This window comes from Arachis ipaensis, chromosome B8, assembly GCF_059453495.1.
Source record: "Arachis ipaensis isolate K30076 ecotype BB chromosome B8, ASM5945349v1, whole genome shotgun sequence".
Taxonomy (NCBI): domain Eukaryota; kingdom Viridiplantae; phylum Streptophyta; class Magnoliopsida; order Fabales; family Fabaceae; genus Arachis; species Arachis ipaensis.
Genome location: NC_142443.1, coordinates 128,107,128 through 128,129,280, shown reverse-complemented (window position 1 = coordinate 128,129,280; position 22,153 = coordinate 128,107,128). Strand labels below are relative to the sequence as shown.

The 22,153-nt window shown below is 37.2% G+C and overlaps 1 protein-coding gene across 1 annotated transcript; it reads right to left on the bottom strand.

The window, feature by feature from the left end:
- Positions 1 to 19,241: 19,241 nt before the first annotated feature.
- LOC107612013 (putative ATP synthase protein YMF19) lies at positions 19,242 to 22,126 on the bottom strand. Its single transcript, XM_088495970.1, has one exon. It carries the CDS (start codon positions 19,726 to 19,728, stop codon positions 19,246 to 19,248), a length of 483 nt encoding a protein of 160 aa, XP_088352096.1. The 5' UTR covers positions 19,729 to 22,126; the 3' UTR covers positions 19,242 to 19,245.
- Positions 22,127 to 22,153: the final 27 nt, after the last annotated feature.

Genomic DNA, 22,153 nt, shown 5'->3' with positions numbered 1-22,153 from the left:
CTCCTGGCTCTATATCGCCTTCAAGGTAATGTTTGACCCTCTGTTCATTGACAGTGAACCTTTTTTCTTTACCTGGAAGCTCTATATGCCCGTATGGTGATACACTAGTAATCACAAATGGTCTTGTCCAACGAGATTTGAGTTTCCCAGGGAACAATTTGAGTCTTGAGTTGAAGAGCAGGATCTTCTGTCCTGGTTCAAAGACTCTGGAAGCTATCTTCTTGTCATGCCACCTTTTTGCCTTTTCCTTATAGATTTTTGTATTTTCAAATGCATCTAAGTGGAATTCATCCAACTCATTCAGTTGGAGCAGCCATTTCTCTCCTGCTGCTTAAGCATCAAGGTTGAGGAATCTAGTAGTTCGGTAGGCCTTGTGTTCTAGTTCCACTGGAAAATGGCAGGACTTCTCATATACTAGCTGATATGGTGAAATTCTAATGGGGGTTTTGAAAGCTGTTCTGTATGCCCACAGAGCATCATCAAGCTTTCTAGCCCAATCATTTCTAGAGGCACTTGCTGTCCTCTCTAGGATTTGCTTTAGTTCTCTATTTGAGACTTCAGCTTGCCCATTGGTTTGGGGATGATACGGTGTTGTTACTTTATGGCAAACTCCGTAACGGCTTAAGACAGAATTCAACTGTCTGTTGCAGAAATGAGTTCCTCCATCACTGATTAGTGTCATAGGGACACCAAATCTGCTGAAGATGTTCTTTTGGAGGAAATTCATTACTACTCTTGTGTCATTAGTGGGTGTTGCTATTGCTTTAACCTATTTAGACACATAATCTACTACCACAAGGATGTAGGTGTTTGAGTATGAAGGCGAAAATGTTCCCATGAAATCTATGCCCCATACATCAAACAACTCAATTTCTAGGATTCCTTGTTGAGGCATGATGTTACCATGAGGAAGATTGCCAGCCCTTTGGTAGTTATAACAGTTACGAACGAACTCTCTAAAATCCTTAAAGAGAGTAGGCCAATAAAAGCCACTTTGGTGTACCTTAGTGGCTGTCCGCTCACTTCCAAAGTGTCCTCCATAGTCAGAGCTATGGCAATGCCATAGAATTCTCTGTGCCTCTTTTTCAGACATACAGCGTCGGATTATTCCATCCGAGCATCTCTTAAAGAGATATGGTTCATCCCATAGGTAATATTTTGCATCATGCATGAGTTTCCGGGCTTGCTGCCTGGTAAACTCCTTGGAAATGAACTGTATAGCCTTATAGTTTGAAATGTCTGCAAACCAAGGTACTGTCCGGATGACATAGAGTTGCTCATCTAGAAAGGATTTGGATATGTCAGTGGAGGGAGAAGAAGTCCCTGCTACTGGCTCAATCCGGGACAAGTGATCAGCTACCTGATTTTCTGTCCCTTTTTTGTCTCTAATTTCTATATCAAACTCTTGCAGGAGTAATACCCATCTTATAAGTCTGGGTTTAGAATCCTGCTTAGTGAGTAGATATTTTAGAGTAGCATGGTTAGTATAAATAATGACCTTAGATCCTACTAGATAGGATCTGAACTTGTCAATGGCATAGACCACTGCAAGTAGCTCCTTTTCTGTAGTAGTGTAGTTTTTCTGCGCATTATTTAATACACAACTAGCATAATAAATGACATGCAGAAGCTTGTCATGTCTTTGCCCTAGGACTGCGCCAATTGCATGATCACTTGCATCACATATTAGCTCAAATGGCAAGTCCCAGTTGGGTGCAGAGATGATAGGAGCAGTGACAAGCTTGGCTTTCAGAGTTTCAAAGGCATGCAGGCACTCTTGGTCAAAGACAAATGGGACATCAGTGGCCAAGAGATTACACAGGGATTTGGCAATTTTAGAAAAATCTTTTATGAACTGCTTGTAGAATCCTGCATGTCCTAGGAAACTTCTTATTACCTTGACATTAGTAGGTGGAGGCAAGCATTCTATCACTTCCACCTTAGCTTGATCCACTTCTATCCTCTTGTTTGAGATCCGATGTCCAAGAAGAATTCCTTCAGTTACCATGAAGTGACATTTCTCCCAGTTCAGAACTAGGTTTGTTTCTTGGCATCTTTTCAGGACCAGGGTCATATGATCAAGACAGGAGTCAAATGAGTTTCCATAAATAGAGAAGTCATCCATGAATACTTCAAGGAATTTATCTACCATATCAGAGAAGATGGGTAACATGAATCTCTGAAAGGTGGAAGGCGTATTGCATATTCTAAATGGCATTCGTCTATAGGCAAACACGCCAGATGGGCATGTGAATGCTGTCTTCTCTTGACCCTGTAGATCTACTGCTATTTGATTGTACCCGAAATATCCATCCATGAAACAATAAAAAGCACGACCTGCTAGTCTTTCTAGCATTTGGTCAATGAAGGGTAAAGGAAAGTGATCTTTCCTGGTGGCATCATTGAGTCTTCTGTAGTCAATGCACATACGCCACCTTGTAACTGTCCTTTTAGGGATTAGCTCATTCTTTTCATTATGAACCACTGTCATTCCTCCATTCTTAGGAATAACCTGGACAGGGCTCACTTAGGGGCTGTCAGAAATGGGATAAATGATCCCAGCCTCCCAGAGCTTATTGACTTCCTTCTGCACTACTTCCTTCATAGCTGGATTCAATCGCCTCTGTGGTTGTACCACTGGTTTGACATTATCCTCCAGTAGGATTTTATGCATGCATCGGGCTGGGCTAATTTCCTTAAAGTCACTTATAGTCCACCCAAGGGCGGTCCAATGTGTTTTAAGCACTTGAATTAGTGCTTCTTCTTCCTGTGGCTCTAATGCAGAGCTTATGATCACAGGATAGGTATCTCCCTCTCCCAGAAATGCATATTTCAGGGAGGAAGGTAATGGCTTAAGCTCAATCTTAGGAGGCTTCTCCTTTTTCTCAGAGGTTTCCAGAGGTTCCTCTGAATCAGGCTGAGTATCATCAAGGATATCATCTAGCCCTTCCTTGAGGCTTTCGGCCATGTTGACCTCTTCCACCAGGGAATCAATGAGGTCAATGCTCATGCATTCCTCAGGAATGTCTGGATGCTGCATAGCCTTTACAGCATTTAGTACAAACTTTTTCTCATTGACTCTTAGGGTTACATCTCGTTTTTCAACATCAATGAGGGTCCGTCCTGTAACTAGAAAAGGTCTTCCTAGGATAAAGGATGCACTCTTGTGCCCCTCCATGTCCAATACCACAAAGTCAGTGGAAAAGGCAAAGGTTTCAACCCTGACAATCATGTCTTCAACTACTCCTAATGGTATCTTAATAGAACTATCAGCAAGTTAAAGGCACATGGGGGTTGGTTTAACTTCATCAGTCAAACTAAGCTTCTTTATTAGTGAAGCAGGTATTAGGTTGATGCTTGCTCCAAGGTCACATAGAGCTGTCCTTGTACAAGCATCACCTAGAGTGCATGGTATCATAAAGCTTCCAGGGTCTTTAAGCTTCTCTGGTAAGCTGTTCTGAATGATTGCACTGCATTTCTCAGTGAGGAGGACTGTTTGTGTCTCTCTCCAATCCTTCTTATGACTTAGAATGTTCTTCATGAACTTTGCATAAGAAGGTATCTATTCAAGAGCTTCAGCAAAAGGGATCTTTATCTTTAATGTTCTGAGATACTCCGCAAAGCAGATAAACTATTTCTCCCTTTCCTCTTGACAGAGTTTTTGAGGAAATGGCATCTTAGCCTTGTATTCATCAACCTTGGTTTATGAAGGCCGAATGCCATGTGAGTTGGAAGGGGGATTACTAGCTTGCTTAAGAGGGTTGTTATCAATGAATGACTGACCTCCCTTGCATGGGTGTTCAACGCCTATGCTGCTGCCCCCTTGGGCGTTTGAACGCGCAGTCTTTGCCCTTTCCTGGCGTTCAACGCCAAGAGGGATGTCTCTCTGGGCGTTTAAACGCCCAGAGTCATTTTGTGCAGAGACTAGGGTATCCTCAATGGGCTTTTCATTTTTATTATACTGACGTTGGGTGCTTAAGGTTTTCTCACTCCTTAGTTGGATAGCCTGGCATTCATCTGTTATATGCTTAGATAACTGCTGTCTTGTTTGACTCAACTGGGCTTCTACATTTCTGCTAAAAGCCTGAGTTTCTCACAGAGCCTCTTGTAGTTCCAGTATTTGCTGGGCAAGGGCGTGCAGTTGCTGAGTCAATGGGCCATCCTGCTCTGGAGGGTTAGGTTCAGCAACTACCGCCTTAACCTCTCCTTTTATAGAAGTCTCAGGAGATGAGTACAGATGTTGATTAGTAGCAACTGTCTCAATAAGCTCTCGAGCCTCTCCAATGGTCTTTCTCATGTGCATGGAACCACCAGCAGAGTGGTCCAAGGACATTCTAGCCATGTCTGAAAGCCCATAGTAGAAGATGTCTAACTGTACCCATTCTGAAAATATTTCAGTGGGACATTTTCTTAGCATCCTCCTATACCTCTCTCAAGCATCATAAAGAGATTCACCATCTCCTTGTTTGAAGCCTTGGATGTCCAGTCTCAGCTGGTTCATCTTTCTTGGGGGAAAGTATTGGTTTAAAAACTTGTCCACTAACTGTTTCCAAATTTTTAAACTGGCTTTAGGCTGGTTATCCATCCACCTTTTTGCTTGGTCCTTTACAACAAAAGAAAAAAGCAGTAATTTGTAGACATCTTGGTCTACTCCCTCACTGCATACTATGTCAGCAATCTTTAAGAAGTCTGTTAGAAATTCTGTAGGTTCCTTCTGAGGAAGCCTAGAATACTGACAGTTCTGCTACACTAGAGTAATGAGTTGAGGGTTCACTTCAAAGCTACTAGCTCTGATGTGAGGTATGCTGAGACTTCTTTCATAGAAGTCAGCAGTGAGACTTGTATAAGATCCCAGAGTTCTCCTGAATTCTTCATTCATAATGAAGAAAGGTAGAAGGAAAGGAAGAAGAAATAGGGATAGGAGAGATGAATAATAATTATTTTTTTTGTTTTTATTTTAGTTATTTAATTAAACCAAAATTAAAATTAATTAATTAGAAGGAATTTAAAATTTAATTATTAAATTCCAAAAATAGAAGAGAGAGAAGAAGAAGAGGATTTTCGAAAATTAGAGAGAAGAAGTTAGTTAGGAAGTTTTGAAAAATAAGAGAGAGAAGATATGTAATTAATTAAAAATAGATTCGACTATAAGATTTGAAATTCGAAAAAAAAAATTTGAATTTTGAAATTTGAAATTTGAATTTTAAATTTTGTAAAAGATTTAAAATTTGAAAAGATTTAATATTTTAAAATTAAAATTTGAAATTTAAATTTTGAAATAAGATAAGATAAGAACTTTGAAAAAGATATGATTTTTAAAAAAGATAAGATTTTTAATTTGGAAAAGATTTGATTTTTGAAAATTAAAAACTAAGATAAGATAAGATAAAAATTTAAAAATAAAAATCTGAATTTTTAACTTAAAAATTTCGAAACTATGGTTAGGATAAAAATAAAAAAGATATTTTTTTTTAATTTTTGAATTTAATGATGAAAGAGAAAAACAAGTAAAAGACACAAGACTTAACATTTTTAGATCTAGCACCCCTTATTTTTGAAAATTTTTGGAAGAAAACACTAAGGGGTACCAAACTTAAAAATTTTAAGATCAAACACAAGGAAGACTCAAGAACACTTTGAATACTAACAAGAACACAAAGAACAAGACTCAAGAAACTCAAAGAACACAAGAACATGTAAAGAACACAAAACTTAAAATTTTTAGAAAACCAAAAGCAAATTTTCGAAAATTAAAAGAAAAATAACAAGATAACACAAAACTTAAAGATTTGACACAAGAATTAAACAAAGAAACTATTTTTAAAAATGTTTAGAAAGCAAGACTCAAAGAACATGAAAATAACACCAAGAACAAAATAAAAAGACTCAAATAAAAGAAGAAAGTGACAAAGAAGATAAAGGTTTGTGGTAAAGTTTTAAAATTTTTGGAATTAAAAAACAGGAATATATAAGACTCAATTCAAGAACAAAAATTAAACAAAGAAAATAAAAATATTTTTGAAAGAGTTTTAAATTTTTTCAAAAAATAAGAGGAAAAGAAAATAAAAATAAAAGACTCAAATAAAAAAAGAAAGTTATACTCTTGTAAAAATCAAGGATACAAAGACCTAAACCAAGAACACAAATAAAGACTCAAACAGAGAAAAGACAAATATTTTAAAAAAGGGTTTTAGAATTTTTGAAAATTTAAGGAAGAAGAAAACAAAAATTAAAAGACTCAAATAGGAATGATAAAGAAAAGAAAATAAAAATTACCTGATCTAGGGAGCAAGACAATCCTTCAGTTTGTCCAAACTCGAACAATCCCTGGCAGCGGCGCCAAAAACTTGGTGTGTACAAACCCCACACTCTCGTACAACAGTACCAGCAAGTGCACTGGGTCGTCCAAGTAATACCTGAGCGAGTCAGGGTCGATCCCACGAGGATTGTGGTTTGAATCAAGCTATATTTATCTTGTAGGCCTTAGTTAGGTGGATCAGAAGACTTGGTTGTTGGATACGGAATTGTATTAGGATTATGGGTTAAATAATAGGAATAGAGTTCACATGAAAGGGGTAAAACTAGTTGGATTAAATCAGTGAGAGGAACAGAGTTAAGGATCGGAGTTGCTTTGCCTTTCTGAAATAAATCTGGTATTACTGTCTTCTTTGCTTGTGAATGATCTTCTTTTATGGCAGGCTGTATGTGATCAACGCCATGGGCTGTGGTCATTGATCTCCTCTGCTACAGATTGAACGCCATTGGCCGTGGTCATCCAATCTGACGAAGGGTGAAGCGCATAGCAGTCAATTCTCTTGGCGATCCTACTCAAAATGCCACAGACAAGGTTGCATCTTCCGGATCAAAGGATGCTTCTTCTTAGGATTCTAGCCTATACCACGGAGACCTTAATCTCCCCAGAAATTAGCTGAACTGGTGTCTCGAGAAGTCCCCAATGAAGTCGTGGATTAACCGTCTGAGAGATGCATAAACATAGCTGTTGGCTCGTGCCTTCCAGTCACGTATTCACACGAACCGAAGTAGACACAGGTGTTTGTCAGGTACGTTCGTCTTAAAGTGATGAACACAGCTAATTGGTTAGATCATCCTATTCACCACGATGAAGATCAAATTATACATCTTAGAGTAGATCAAACACGGATCGAAGAAGAAATAGTAATACTTTTATTAATTCATAGGACTCAGCAGGGCTCCTCCCCTCAACCTAGGAGGTTTAGAAACTCATACTAAAAGGTAAACGTGTATGATAGTAAAAGTGATGTAAAGTTGTCAAAAAGTGTCTCAATAACATGAATTAAATCCCTTAAATACTAAACTAATGACTAGTAAGGGTAAAACAGTCTTTTTTGGTGCTAAAATCCACTTCTGGGGCCCACTTGGTGAGTGTTTGGGCTGAGTTTTGATGAGATCTACGTGCTATGAGGTCTCTTGGGCATGGAACGCCAGCTAGGTAGTCCTCTTTGGGCGTTTGTACATTGGTCTCTGCTCTTTGAGCGCTAGACGCCTGGAAGGGGGCAGGTAGCTGGCCTTGGATGCCAATTTTGGGCCTTCTAATCCGAAGCAAAGTATGGACTATTATATATTGCTGGAAAGCTCTAGAAGTCAGCTTTCCATATCCGTTAAGAGCATGCCATTTAGACTACTGTAGCTCCAGAAAAGCTCCTCTGAATGCAGGTAGGTCAGATCCGGACAGCATCTGCAGTGCTTTCTCTGTCTCTGAATCAGACTTCTGCTCCAGCTCCTCAATTTCAGCCAGAAAGTACCTTAAATTGTCCAAAAACACAAAAACTCATAGTAGAATCCAAAAATGTAAATTTAACACTAAAACCTATAAAAACTCAATAAAAACTAAATAAAAATTACTAAAAACTATATGAAAGTGATGCCAAAAAGCGTATAAAATATCCGCTCATCACTACCGCACCCCACGCCGATATCATCACAGCCTGACTGCGCACCACTGTCTTTTCACAGCTCATGTAGACGCAGCCATATAGAGAACTAATCTCGTCCAATTGGGTTAGCATAACTATAACTCTCCTTTCTGCACTTCTTCTTATAACATGTAGGCAATGGAATTAGTAAAGAATTTTTTTTATCAAACTCATACAACATATTTTCACTACTCATAGCCAATTTAAAGGAAGTAATCTTTTATGAAGGTGATTTAATCTATCTCTGTAACTCCCTTTTTCATTGAAAATTTTATATTCATTCCAGCTCAAATCATTTCAAAAACTATTATACTTTACAAATCCATCTCTATACTCTCTAATTCCTTAATGGATGAAGAAGGTTCTATAGCCCCATCTTCATACTTCAGTGATCATTATACTCACTCAGATAGCAATATTGTGAAAGCGTAAATTTTGACAAAGTATTTATTGGAGATTTTATCTGCATGTGGATATTCATTTTACATACAAAAGGATGGTTGTTTTTATTACAAATTCATTATTAATTTTTTTTTACATACAAAAAGAATAAAAGTTCATTCTACATATAAAAGGGATGATTGTTCTAGTTGCAGATCGAATGGAAGGCTACTGGGACAATAATGGCGCTAATAGGGTTTCCAGGAGAAGCAGTAGCGAATGGTTAAAAATTTGAAAGATAAAATGATTTTTTTTTTGTTATTTGATGGGGTGGTTTTTTATCTTTAGTGGGCCAAAAAATCGACCTATTGTTTACGTTGTTCAGATTTTTTATTGTCTATTTAACGGAGCTGAATTAATTATAATTACAAATGGAGTATTTTATATTATATAACTTATATAATAGTGATCTTAATTGTTTTCATAAAAAAATATTAGAAGATTAATAGAATTTATTATTTTTTATTATTTTTGCTTAATAATTAGTCATTAATATTTAAAAATATGGGTTAAAATCATGTTGTTGGATTATTATATTAAAAGAATTAGGTTGATGACTAAAAAAAGTCAAAAAAAGTAAATTTTGATACCCTTTGAGTATTTTGCTTATTATAAATGCTAAATTGAATAAATTATTATTTTTTATTTAAATTTAAATAAAATAAAATAAAATATTTTATTTTACTTGAGCTTTCAGTGTTTAACGAAACTAATAGTTTAGTATAAGGTGAAAACTCATATGCAGTTAACTTTATATGAAATTTATAGCTGGAAGTTGTTAAATGATTTGATAGGCTTAACTAAATTATCATCTGACGACTCTCCTATCAACTTCACATGAAGTTAACTGCATTTGAATTTTTACTTTAGTATAAATAGAGTTTTAGAGTTCTAGTCTCCAATATACTAAAATCACTTTATGATTCTTGTCCTATCAAAAGTTGCTATTCAACCTAAAATATGGCTTCAATAAATTTTAGTTGAAACAGATCAAAGAACCTCACATTAAGATCAGGAACAACAAATTAAAATGGTAATCATGAATTAAGGTACATTTCTGTGTTGTAAGCTCTCTTTCTTATTGATTTAACATGAATAGTCTTAGGATTAAAAAATCTACTAATTCTAATAAGTGGTATCAGAACCATCATAATTGGATCATTGAGAATTAATTAATTTATCTCAATTGATGTACACTTTTTTTGAATTTGGAATTATTTATTCATTCCTGCAACAAATTGCCTCACCTAGTCGATTTTGAGGTCTTGATTCAAGATACATCAAATCTAGGAACTATCTTAGAGTTGTGTTTGCAAATATAGTGTGATAAAACTAAGTTTTGAAGTTAGATTACAAACAACATAAAGTTACTCTTCTAAGATAGGAAGAGTTTATTGTTAAGTGGAGGAAAAGCTCAGCCTATAGAAGGCCAAAGTGTCCAATAAAGTCGATAAGTTGGTGCTTATCAAGTTTGTGTTGAATAGCCTTCTAGTATATTATTTGAGTTTATATAAGATGCCAAAGGTTATTGCGAAAAATTGATTTCATTGCAAAAAGATTTCTTTGGAGTAAGGAGGATAGGGGGAATGGTATGGCATTAATAAGGTGGGAAGTGGTGCATGCTCCTAAAAAGTTAAGCAGACTGGGAGTTGGAGATGCAATGGTGCGTAATACAACCCTTTTGTTTAAGTGGTGGTGGCGCTTTTCAAAGGAGGAGTGTCTGTTGTGGAAGAAGGTGATTTGTTTATGTAATAACCTGAATCCTAATGAGTTATTGTTCGCCCAGGATTACCTGTTCGGGGGGTTCGTGGAAGGATATATGTCAGCTACAGATCAGAGATCAACAAGTAAGAGAGAAGATGATTATTGGGTTGTCCATGGAAGTTGATGATGGAAGAGGGATATGTTTTTGGGAGGATATCTGGTTAATTGGTGTTTCTTTGAAAGATCAATTTTCAAGACTTTTCTCAGTTTCAAACCAGCAAGGATCAGTCATAGGAGATTGTAGATTTTGAGATAGGTTAGAATGGATCTGGAACTTCCAATGGAGGCGAGAGCTATTCCAGTAGGAGTTAGATCTAGTGAACTAGTTGCATAATACTTCCTGACCTCCATATAACTAATCCTCAAAATGCTATTAAAATTAAGACAAAGTAACATCAATCATATGAAATTGAAAGAAGAATAAGAGAAAAAGGGATGCAAGAAGCCTTAACAATTTCATGAGCAGTCTTCATATCCCTGGCAAGAAGCTCATGGAACTTGAGCCTAACAACCTCATTCTTCCTCCACTAATCATGAATCTTGTCCAGCACGGCCTGCGTGAGCCCAACTTTGGCCACATTCACCTTTTCCTCTTAGTTACATACTCGTATCCCAATTTGAAGAGTTAAAATGCATGACATCGTTTTGAAGCGTAAAACCTGTTTGTCCGCAACCTCTTTTTGTCATTGGTCCATCTCATCACCATAACATACACGTTACTTTTATGCATCCATGTCAGATAACTCGGTACCGATTTTCAAGCTCAAATGGACAAAGAGACCTGAATGTCACGCCTTTTAATAGGTATGGGGTGATTTTGTATTTTCCAATTTTACGAATTTGTCTTTGAATTAAAAGATTAAATATCTATTTGTTATTTTTCGTATTAAATTATTGACTTATCACAAGATAGTTGTTTCGCAAATATTATTATTTTACAGTGAAAATGCAAATTTTTTGGAGAAAACTATAAAGAAATTTTTTCCAAAGATAATAATAATAGGAAACAAATTTTTTTAGTAAGTGAGATTATATAAAATTATATATTTTTCTTCTTCTTATTTATTGATTTACAATAGGTTAATTTGATAAAAAAAATATAATACCAAAATTAGAAAAGACATTTATTCAAGGTTTTGAAAACTGATCCAATTATTAGACTAATTACTGATTTATCGGTTCATTAGTTCAATACGTTCAACTATAGTTCAACTGAAATAATCGTTTTGTAATAAAATAATAAATAAAATATAAATAAATATATTAAAACATAACTATAGTCTAATACAAATTTTAAAATATCAGCTAAATTAAAAGTACTATAACAACTACAATATTATAATTTCATTCAAATACAAACTCAAAATCTTCAAAGTTTGTCACCACCACCACTTTGATAAAAATAGTATCCACTACAAGAGACATGGCTCTTAGCTGAATAAAATTACTAGCGTTTTCCAAAAACGCCGCAAATTGTAAATTCCGAGAGATTAGTAAATAATTAGCCAATAAAATAATTATTAGTCCAAAAAATTAGAAATGAAATTTTAGAGTTTAATGTGGTAGAATTATTTAAAATATGAAATTTGACACCAATTTTAAAGAATTTGGCCCACGATTGGGCCAAACGGGCCGAATCGAACAAACCGGGCCCATATTGGTCCCAAGGCCCAGCCCAATTCAATGACTTAAAAGAGCTTCAACTCTTCTTCTCTCCTCCAAATGAAACCAATGTAGAAAGCTTGCATGAGGGAGGAGGAAGGAGACCAAACCCTCACTCAATAATTCAACCTCATATAACTTTTGATCCAGAGCTCCGGTTGCTGCACCATTTGCTACCACGCGACCACCGCGTCGAGCTCTACAAAGCCTAGTGGTCAATTTGGTAAGGAATCCACATTTTCTTTTTCAATTTTCTCTTCCCCAATTTCAAAACCTAATGTGAAATTATGTTGAATTTTGCAAGATTTCGGTGTTTAGGTTCGAGTTAACCTGCGGATATTGTCGGGTTTAGCTTGTTTGATCTGTGGGTCAGTAAGAACCCTCCAACCTTTTTGTGAGATGTTGATTTAGTGAACTCTATATTGATTATTGTGATAATTGTGATGTTAGACTGAAATTGGTTATCGGTTGGAGTTAATTTGAGAAATTAGAAGCTAGAGGATTAGCTTTGGAGGCTAGGTATTGTTGGTGAGGGGGGTTGGAGTTGTGGAGCTTGTGGTTCGAAAACGCTTGAGGTGTTCTGGATTATCGGGAAATCGGTCAAGGTATGGTTTAGTTTTCTCATATTTAATATATAATGTCTTGTGAAAACTTAGGCTAGAGGACCATAGGATGGGTTGGAACGTATGAGTATGTTTGATGACTAGCATCTTTGATGTTGATTACTATTTTTCATGATGGTGTGTTAAGTGATGAGTTGATGGAGATTTATATAACGATATGAATGTGTTTATATATATGTATATTGGGTTGGTGAATGTTAAACTTGATGATGTCTTTGGGATTGTTTAGAGTAAGAAATGGTAGGTTGTAAAGGTTATTGTGGGGATGGCAAGAATGTGTTGTGTTGATGATTTTGGTGCATAGTATATTAGGTTTGAGTAACTGTGTGTGGCCAGAATGGTCGAGGTGTGTGTGTGGCCGGAATGGTCGAGATATGTGTGTGGCCAGAATGGTTGAGAGAGCAAGATTTGGGTGCGATCCCGCTTGCTCGTTAACTTGAAAATGTATTCGGATGGCAAGTTCAGGACAGAAGTTCCCTCTCTTATCGTGATGAGGGTGTGAGAAAAGTGGAAAGGCACTTTCTTTCATATTGTTTTCTCCTCATTCTTCTCTGGTTGTAAGGTAGAAAGGCACACTCTTTCGATGTGAAAAGGCACACTTCTTCGAATATCCTTCAGGAGAAGGTGGAAAGGCAGACTCCTTCGATGTGAAAAGGCACTCTCCTTCGTTTATGATCCTCTTGGAGATGCGCAACCTAGAGACAAATGTCTGGGTTAGCTAGCAGATGTGTCGGGTTCTGGCGATTTAACCGACATGTGAGCTCACGGCCAGTAGGACAAGCATGCATCATGTTGCATTTGTTTGCTTTGTTTGTGTGTGCATACTTGTTTTGGTTTGCCTATCTGATAAATTATGTATAACCGGTAATTGTGATATTTGCTGTAACTGTTCTTTAAATATGTTTCCCTTGTATTTCCTTGTGTTTGTGATTGTCTTTCTATTTTGGGTACTTTGGTAGTGGACTGATAATAATGATGAATTGTTTTGAAAAGGGCCAGAGGCCAGGTTGAGTTTATTTGGGCCGGAGGCTGGGTTGGCTTGATTTGGGCCTTAGCCTGTGACTGGTTGGACCAGTGGTAAAGGTTGGTTAACAATGATTTATTAGTAAGCGGTAAAATGCCTTAGAATGTTTTGTTAGGTGAAAGTTGAAGCAAGGGTTAGAGTTATATTGTGACTTGGATATCTTAGAGCGTTATAACCGAGTTTATGGTTTAGTTATTTCCTTTAAGATTATATCATATCTGAGTGTCGGGGTTCTAAGATCGCCTTTCGGCTTTCCCTAGACCTTATTTATTATATATGTGGGCACCTTAACCATATTGAGAACCCCCTGGTTCTCATCCCATAGAATATTTGTGGTTTTTCAGATGCAGGTTGAGAAGTACCACTCTTTATTCTGGAGACGCTGATGAAGCGAAGAACTCTTGGGACTCAGGGTCGTATCTTTGTTTATATTTATGTATGTGTATAAGATCTCTACCTTGTATTTTAATATTTGTCCCTCTTAGAGGTTGACTCGGAGAAACATGTTGTCATTTTTCTTCTTTGGGTCATCTTGGGATCCTCTTATATATATATATATACTTGTATGTTCTGGCCGGTTTATCTTCGCGAACCGAGTTGGAAGTTTTGTTAATTATATCTTTGACACTCCCTTTTTATTATTCATATACATATATCTGACTTTTCTTCGTATGCAAGTTTTCATTTACGTGGGTGTTACGACTTTTGTTTTAAACTTTCCTTCAAAGGCTCCTAGTTATAGACCTTTTTCACTATATTATATATATAATTTTACTCTTAAAGGTCGTAATACCTCACCACCTCTGTCTTATGGCTTAACCATAAGATTTTGTGTGGTAGGGTGTTACATTATGATATCAGAGCAGTTCGTTCCTGTAAAGCCTGGGGAATGAACTGACTATGCTTCTGAGCATACTCTGGCTTTGCGTGCATGTTATTTAGGATGTTTGCTTGACATATATAGCATAAATTTTCATGAGCGTTATCTTTGGAGATTCGAAGTTCTAGACTTGAGATATTGAGACTGATCACCTTGATATCACTTGTATGATGTGGACAAGACCCAAATGGTGTCTCGTGGGCACGAGTGAGGTAAAATGGGTAATTCTTTGACTACTGCTGAGCAAGCTTCTGTTGAAGGGATGGAGCGAACAAACTAGGAACGGTGATGGAGGCAGTAATGGACCTGATGACGAGAGAAACTAAGGGATTATAACTTGTGCAGCTGGAGTAAAGATCAATAGCACTTAGTTAGAGAGATAAAGAGATTCAAGGAGTGTTCTGGCAGAGTAGACGAGTGATTAAGTTCTTAATGGTTTGAAATCAGAGTGGCGCTGCGGAAGCATAATGATTTTTTTGTGACTTTAGGGTTATAGTGATGAGAAGAAGAAGTCTTGGGATATGAGAATGATTCGAGGAATAACATAGGATCGACGAACAGAGAGTGTGAATGTGTGATTTAGGTTATAATGGATTGACTTAGAATAAGAAATTGAGAAATTATTTAGTGTTTGACACAGCTGAGAAAGAATTGAGGAACCCTTGAAGGGTAATGAATTTTGTATTCGTTGAGAGAATTAGAACGAAGCTAGGAGTGAAAAAAATTGGTATAGCTTAGGTTTGAATTCGGTTAAGTTTATGTTCTTGTACTTGAGAGTGGGAATGTGAGTTAGTGTTTGAATTTGTGTTGAAAAATGGTAGAAAGAGGGTGTGAAGTTGGTTCGTATTGAGAAAGTGTATATGAAGTTTTGGGAGAAAATTTTCAAGGGCGAAAATTTCTATTAGGGGGGTAGGATGTAAAATCCGAGAGATTAGTAAATAATTAGTCAATAAAATAATTATTAATCCAAGAAATTAGAAAATGAAATTTTAGAGTTTAATGTGGTAGAATTATTTAAAATATGAATTTTGACACTAATTTTAAAGAATTTGGCCCAAGATTGGGTCAAACGGGCCGAACCGGGCCCATATTAGGCGCAAGGCCCAGCCTAATTCAATGACATAAAAGAGCTTCATCTCTTCTTCTCTCCTCTAAAACGAAACCAATGCAGAAAGCTTGCATGAAGGAGGAGGAAGGAGACCAAACCCTCACTCAATAATTCAACATCACATAACTTTTGATCCGAAGCTCCGATTGCCGCACCGTTTACGGTCACACGACCATTGCGTCGAGCTCTACAAAGCCCAATGGTCAATTTGGTAAGGAATCCACGTTTTCCTTTTAAATTTTCTCTTCCCCAATTTTGAAACCCAATGTGAAATTATGTTGAATTTTGCATGATTTCGGTGTTTAGGTTCGAGTTAACCTGCGGATATTGTCGGGTTTAGCTTCTTTGAGATGTGGGTCAGGTAAGAACCCTCCAACCTTTTTGTGAGATGTTGATTTAGTGAACTCTATATTGATTATAGTGATAATTGTGATGTTAGATTGAAATTGGTTATCAGTTGGAGTTCATTTGAGAAATTGGAAGCTAGAGGATTAGCTTTGGAGGCTGGGTATCGTTGGTGAGGGGGGCTGGAGTTGTGGAGCTTATGGTTCGGAAACGCTTGAGGTGTTCCGGGTTATCGAGAAATCGGCTAAGGTATGGTTTCGGTTTCTCATATTTAATATATAATGTCTTGTAAAAACTTAGGCTAGATGATGATAGGATAGGTTGGAACGTATGAGTATGTTTGATGACTAGCACCTTTGATGTTGATTACTATTTTTCATGATGGTGTGTTAAGTGATGCGTTGATGGAGATTTATATAATGATATGAATGTGTGTATATATATGTATATTAGGTTGGTGAATGTTAAACTTGATGATGTCTTTGGGATTGTTAAGAGTAAGAAATGGTAGGTTGTGAAGGTTATTGTGGTGATGGCAAGGATATGTTGTGTTGATGATTTTGGTGCATAGTATGTTAGGTTTGAGTAACTGTGTGTGGTCGGAATGGTCGAGGTGTGTGTGGTCGAAATGGTCGGGATATGTGTGTGGTCGGAATGGTCAAGAGGGCAAGATTTGGGTGCGATCCTGCTTGCTCGTTAACTTAAAAATATATTCGGATGGCATGTGGAGGACAGAAGTTCCCTCTCTTGTCGTGATGAGGGTGTGGAGAAAATGGAAAGGCACCCTCCTTTGTATTATTTCCCGTGCATTCTTCTCTGGTTGCAAGGTGGAAAGGCACACTCCTTCGATGTGGAAAGACACACTCCTTCGTATATCCTCTAGGAGAAGGTGGAAAGGCACACTCTTTTAATGTGGAAAGGCACTCTCCTTCGTTTATGATCCTCCTGGAGATGTGCAACCTAGAGACAAATGTCTGGGTTAGCTACCAGATGTATCAGGTTCTGGCGATTTAACCGACACGTAAGCTCACGGCCAGTAGGACAGGCATGCATCATGTTGCATTTGTTTGCTTTGTTTGAATGTGCATAGTTGTTTTGGTTTGCCTATCTAATAAATTTTGTATAACTGGTAATTGTGATACTTGCTGTAACTGTTCTTTAAATATGTTTGCCTTGTGTTTCCTTGTGTTTGTGATTGTCTTTCTGTTTTGGGTAATTTGGTGGTGGACTGATAATAATGATGAATTGTTTTGAAAAGGGCCGAAGACTGGGTTGAGTTTATTTGGGCCGGAGGCCGGGTTGGTTTGATTTGGGCCTTAGGTCATGACTGGTTGGACCAGTAGTAAAGGTTGGTTAACAATGATTTATTAGTAAGCGGTAAAATGCTTGAGAATATTATGTTAGGTCAAAGTGGAAGCAAGGGTTAGAGTTATATTGTGACTTGGATACCTTAGAGCGTTATAACCGAATTTATGGTTTAGTTATTTCCTTTAAGATTATATCATATCTGAGTGTCAGGGTTCTAGGATCGCCTTCGGCTTTCCCGGGACCTTATTTATTATATCTGTGGGCACCTTAACCATACTGAGAAACCCGAATCTCATCCCGTACAATATTTATGGTTTTCAGATGTAGGTTGAGAAGCACCACTCTGTATTCTGGAGATGCTGATGAAGCGAAAAACTCTTGGGACTCAGGGTCATATCTTTGTTTATATTTATGTATGTATATAAGATCTCCACCTTGTATTTTATGTTTGTCCCTCTTAGAGGTTGACTCGGAGAAATAGGTTGTCGTTTTTCTACTTTGGGTTATTTTGGGATCCTCTTATATATATATATATATATATATGTATACTTGTATGTTTTGGCCAATTTATCTTCGCAAATCGAGTTGGAAGTTTTGTTAATTATATCTTTGGCAATCCCTTTTTATTATTCATATATCTTTGGTTGGAAGGTTGGGGTAAAATTGGAAGGGAAGGTTGAGAGGGTTGAGATATAGACAGTTATCAAACGATGATTCCGCCACCTGCTCTTGTACGTGATGAATGCACTCAACAATATAAATAAGATGGACACGGTGTAGTGCCCCCAAGTTATTCTGCGTCCTTGGCTCCTTCCGATATATTAGACCAAATGTTGATGGAATTGGGAAAAGGGATTATAACAACCCAAATTTTTAAAAATTAAATAATGAGTTATTCATGATTTATTATTTTATTTAAAGAAATTTATTTTTCTAAAAGTAATTAAATTAAATTTTATGATACTTTGAGTTTAAATTTTATTAGAATTTATTTTTTCCTCGTCGACTATTATTTTGGTTTTTAGAGAGGTAGGACTTGTAATTGAGATTATTTGAATAAGTCTATTTGTATATATATATATATATTACTTTTGTGATTAAGTGGTTTAAAACAACGTCTCCTTTCATTTTCTTAGTAAGAGTTTCTGTTCGTATTCACGAATGCTCAATATTAAATAAACAGAGTATAGAATAAAAAGGTTTAGAGGTAACTAACGCCTTAGCTTTTAGTACGATCATGAGGTGCTAAAAGTTAGGGTGTTACATAATGGTATCAGAGCAATTCATTCCTATTAGAGCCTTGGGAATGGACTGACTATGCTTCACTGCATACTCTGAGTGTCTATCATGCAGTAGGACTTGTCCTAATGACAAGAGTTTGAGGTTTAGATGCATGACTATCTATTGATTAATGCTGTTAGTCGACTGTTGCATCTCTCATGGTATTAGGTTTGGCTAACTTAATACTGATGATTTATGTATACAGAAAGAACTAATGGATTATCATAGACGAAATAGAAGTAATAGATAATGTGAATTGCCAGGTTACGAAGTTAGCTCAGCTTTGAAGTGTAATCATTATTCACGCTACACAAACTAGTGCTATCTCTTTTTTTCATTATCTTAATTAGAATTCCTTGCTTTGGATTTTCTCAGAATATGATTTGATCATTTTCCGATCAAACCTTATTGTCCCTATGTACCTCTGCTTGTCTGTACTACTCTTTGTGGACTCGATTTTCTTTGACTTGAGTTCGAACTTGTTTCAATGTACAATTTTCGAGGGAAAAAATTTTTGCAAGGTGGGTAGAATATAATGACCCAAGTTTTTAAAAATTAAATAATGAGTTATTCATGATTTATTATTTTATTTAAAGAAAATTATTTTTCTAAAAGTAATTAAATTAAATTTTATGATATTTTGAGTTTAAATTTTATTAGAATTTATTTTCCCCTCGTCGGCTATTATTTTGGTTTTTAGAGGGGTAGGACTTGTAATTGAGATTATTTGAATAAGTTTATGTATATATTGCTATGTGTGTGTGTGTGTGTATATATATATATATATAGGGGGCCTGGGAGCCCCATTTCCCACTATCTACTAAAAGAGCGATTGAGAATCTCGATAACCTTTCTTATTTTTTGATTCTTCCTTGGTCGTGTGGAACATGGATTAGCATTATGTCATTCCTACAAGTGATCCTCCATCCAGGATTGGAAGAAGAAGCGCCATATGAGGACTTCGAGATCAAATAGAATATGTTTCTTTCCATTCCTCGTGAGCCACTTATTTCTCCGACACAAGAGATATAAGTTATTTTCCTCCTTTTTCCCTTTAAGTCGACGGCGTTACACCATTGGGATACTTCGAATAAACTAGAGTACATATAGGATCCACTGGTGCTAAAACCTTTTCTCAAGATATCTTCCAAACAGTTGGGGTCGTTGCTCCGGATTTTGTTCCCCTGGTTTGAAACCTGTTGGTTCCGTTGTTTTAGAATTATGCTGATCCAAAGTACTCCATCTCTATCATTGCACATGGGAATATAGAAAGTAAAGAGGAAAAGGCAGAACCAGAAGAATTGTGTGAAATAAGTGAATTGATCTAGTTGAGGCATGATTGATTCAGACAAAAGAAATTCCCTCCATACAGACTGAACCAAGTATGGTTAAAAGCAAGCCTGCAGGACTAGTGTTTTGACTATAGAGAGTTGTGGTTGGTTGTTGACCAACAGAAAGCATGGGAAAAAGACCAAAGATGAAGGACTCCATTTTTATGCTTCTTCTTCAGCTTTACTAGTTAGGGGAGGCAAACGATTACCGGCTTCGCGAGACCTTTTCGATCTACTCATGGTGTAGCTCTATACGGGTCCTTGCTTTCTCGATCAACTAACTTCGTGCTGAAGAAAGACGGGTCCTTGAGATTCTTGTATTGTACCTTTTGTTGGGTACACTTAACACCAACCCAATCGAGATAAGTCAAAAGTAGAACGAAACTCGATCAATCCATGAACTAGAAACTTATCCACCCTCTCTTTGCTAAGAGCAGCTTTCTTCTCTTACGCTAAACTCTTTTTTGCTATTTTGCCTTGCCAGCCCTTTTACTCGGTCTTCAGCCTTAAGTCTATCCAGGGCGGGAGTGAGTAGATATTCAGGAACCGATGCGATGGGAGATCGAAGAGTGGGCACTGGGATATCTACGGTTATATCTCATTCAATAGAACATTATAGTTCATGATCATACCAGGTCATCAAGTCAAATCAGTCGCTACCTTAGGTGCTGATTCGATAGCCAAGCACCTGCACCAATTAATTGAGCTCCTGCGCTTCAACGGGTTATTAATCTAAGATCAAGAAAGGGTAAAAGCTTTGATTGAGAGGTTTTATTCTTGAATTAGCGCTTTCTTTCATGCCTGATTGGATGGAGCTTAGCTCATTGGCTCAGCAGGAAGAGGAAGAAAGAAAAAGAAGGGTCAGGAAGAAAGAAGCACCGGCCAGAGAGGAGCGTTAAGCCCTCTCCTTAACAGTCGAGTAGCTTCCGCAAAGAGCAAACAAAGCAACGAGAGGCCAATTTATGAGCTCGTGTAGTATAGTACTCGCCCCTATTCGATAAGGCAAGCTCTATAGGGTAAACCCAAAAAGGGGTTGCCGCAAAGCCTATAGCCGTTAACGCAGGAGCGAGGATTGCTCGGTTTCTTGCTGGGTTTGGTTTGGAACGGAAACAAGCAACGAATTGTGAAGGGTTCGGAAGGTCATCTGCAGAGAAGGTTAGGGAAAGGTTACGCGTTGGTTGGGACGAAAGCCGGTGCATAGCTATTCCGTTCTCTTGTCTTACTGCCTAATGGTTTGATTGCTGCTTATCATATTCTTTTATCAGAGAAGATTATGGGGTGCTGTAATATTCAATCACTTCACATATTAATTGATATCCGCTAATCAATTAATTAAAGAATTTTTTCCTTGCCAACTTTCTTGGCCAATGATTCCTCCCTTACTATTATCACATGATATATTCATTCACAGAACACTTTCTATCAGTTCACACTCTCCATAACTTATCTTCCTCCATCCAATCAGGTTTTGTTCTTTATCTTACACGGATCCGAGGTTACCAGCTGCTACGACCTCGCAAGGCCCGTTGTAGAGCGCATTGGGCCTGTCAGCTTCTCAATAATAGAATAGATACCGTTATAGATGAGACTGATATTGAAATATGCTCCACCGATATAGTGCTCATATACTACTACCGATAGGGAAAAATTCTTTATTATTATCATTCACCCATAACGAGTAGACTTTGGTTTAGTGATCACTTACGCAATTCGACTGATGTTAATTTAAAAAAAGTGATAGATAATTTCAATTAATACAATGTATATTGTAGATCTCCCCCCCTTATACATAGGATTGAACAGCGGTAAATTTCGTAAGTGATGCTATGCTGGCTTGAGCGCATCCGTTTTCTTGCTTGGCTAGAATTGGCTAAGGCAAAGGCCCTATTCGTCTAAGGGGTAATGGTGGATGAAAATCTGACAAGTTATGCCACTTATGTGAGAAATATGGCCATGAAGTGCTTCAGTGCTATCACCGATATGATAAGAACAAAAAAGGTCCCAGCAAGAATGACAACCACAATGGTTCAGCTTCAACCTATCTAGTCACTCCAGAAAGTGCTACTGACCCAGCATGGTACGTACTTAGACACTGGTGCAACCCACCATGTGACACACACACATGAGAATGTTGATTTGAGTGGTACTACCAACTCAGGTATAAACTCTCTTCTAGTGGGTGATGAGGCTGCTATAATAAAATAGTTGATAGAATCATTAACTCCGTACCGAAGCTTACAGAAGATAAATAAGCTGCGGAATCATCTGTTCCTGAAGCAGGTGGGTAAAACAGAGAGTTACTAAAATCCATCTTAGTTCCGTTGCGTGCCCCAGCAATCAAACGGATGCGAGTTAGCCTTTCTCTAAAGTACTGGCTTTCGCACTAGTGCGCCCTATCCCGTTTAAGGCTCGGTCTTAGTAGTAACTACTG

Excerpts from the sequence above, each read along its gene's own strand:
- LOC107612013 (XM_088495970.1), bottom strand. The coding sequence starts at position 19,728 with ATGCCTCAACTAGATCAATTCACTTATTTCACACAATTCTTCTGGTTC.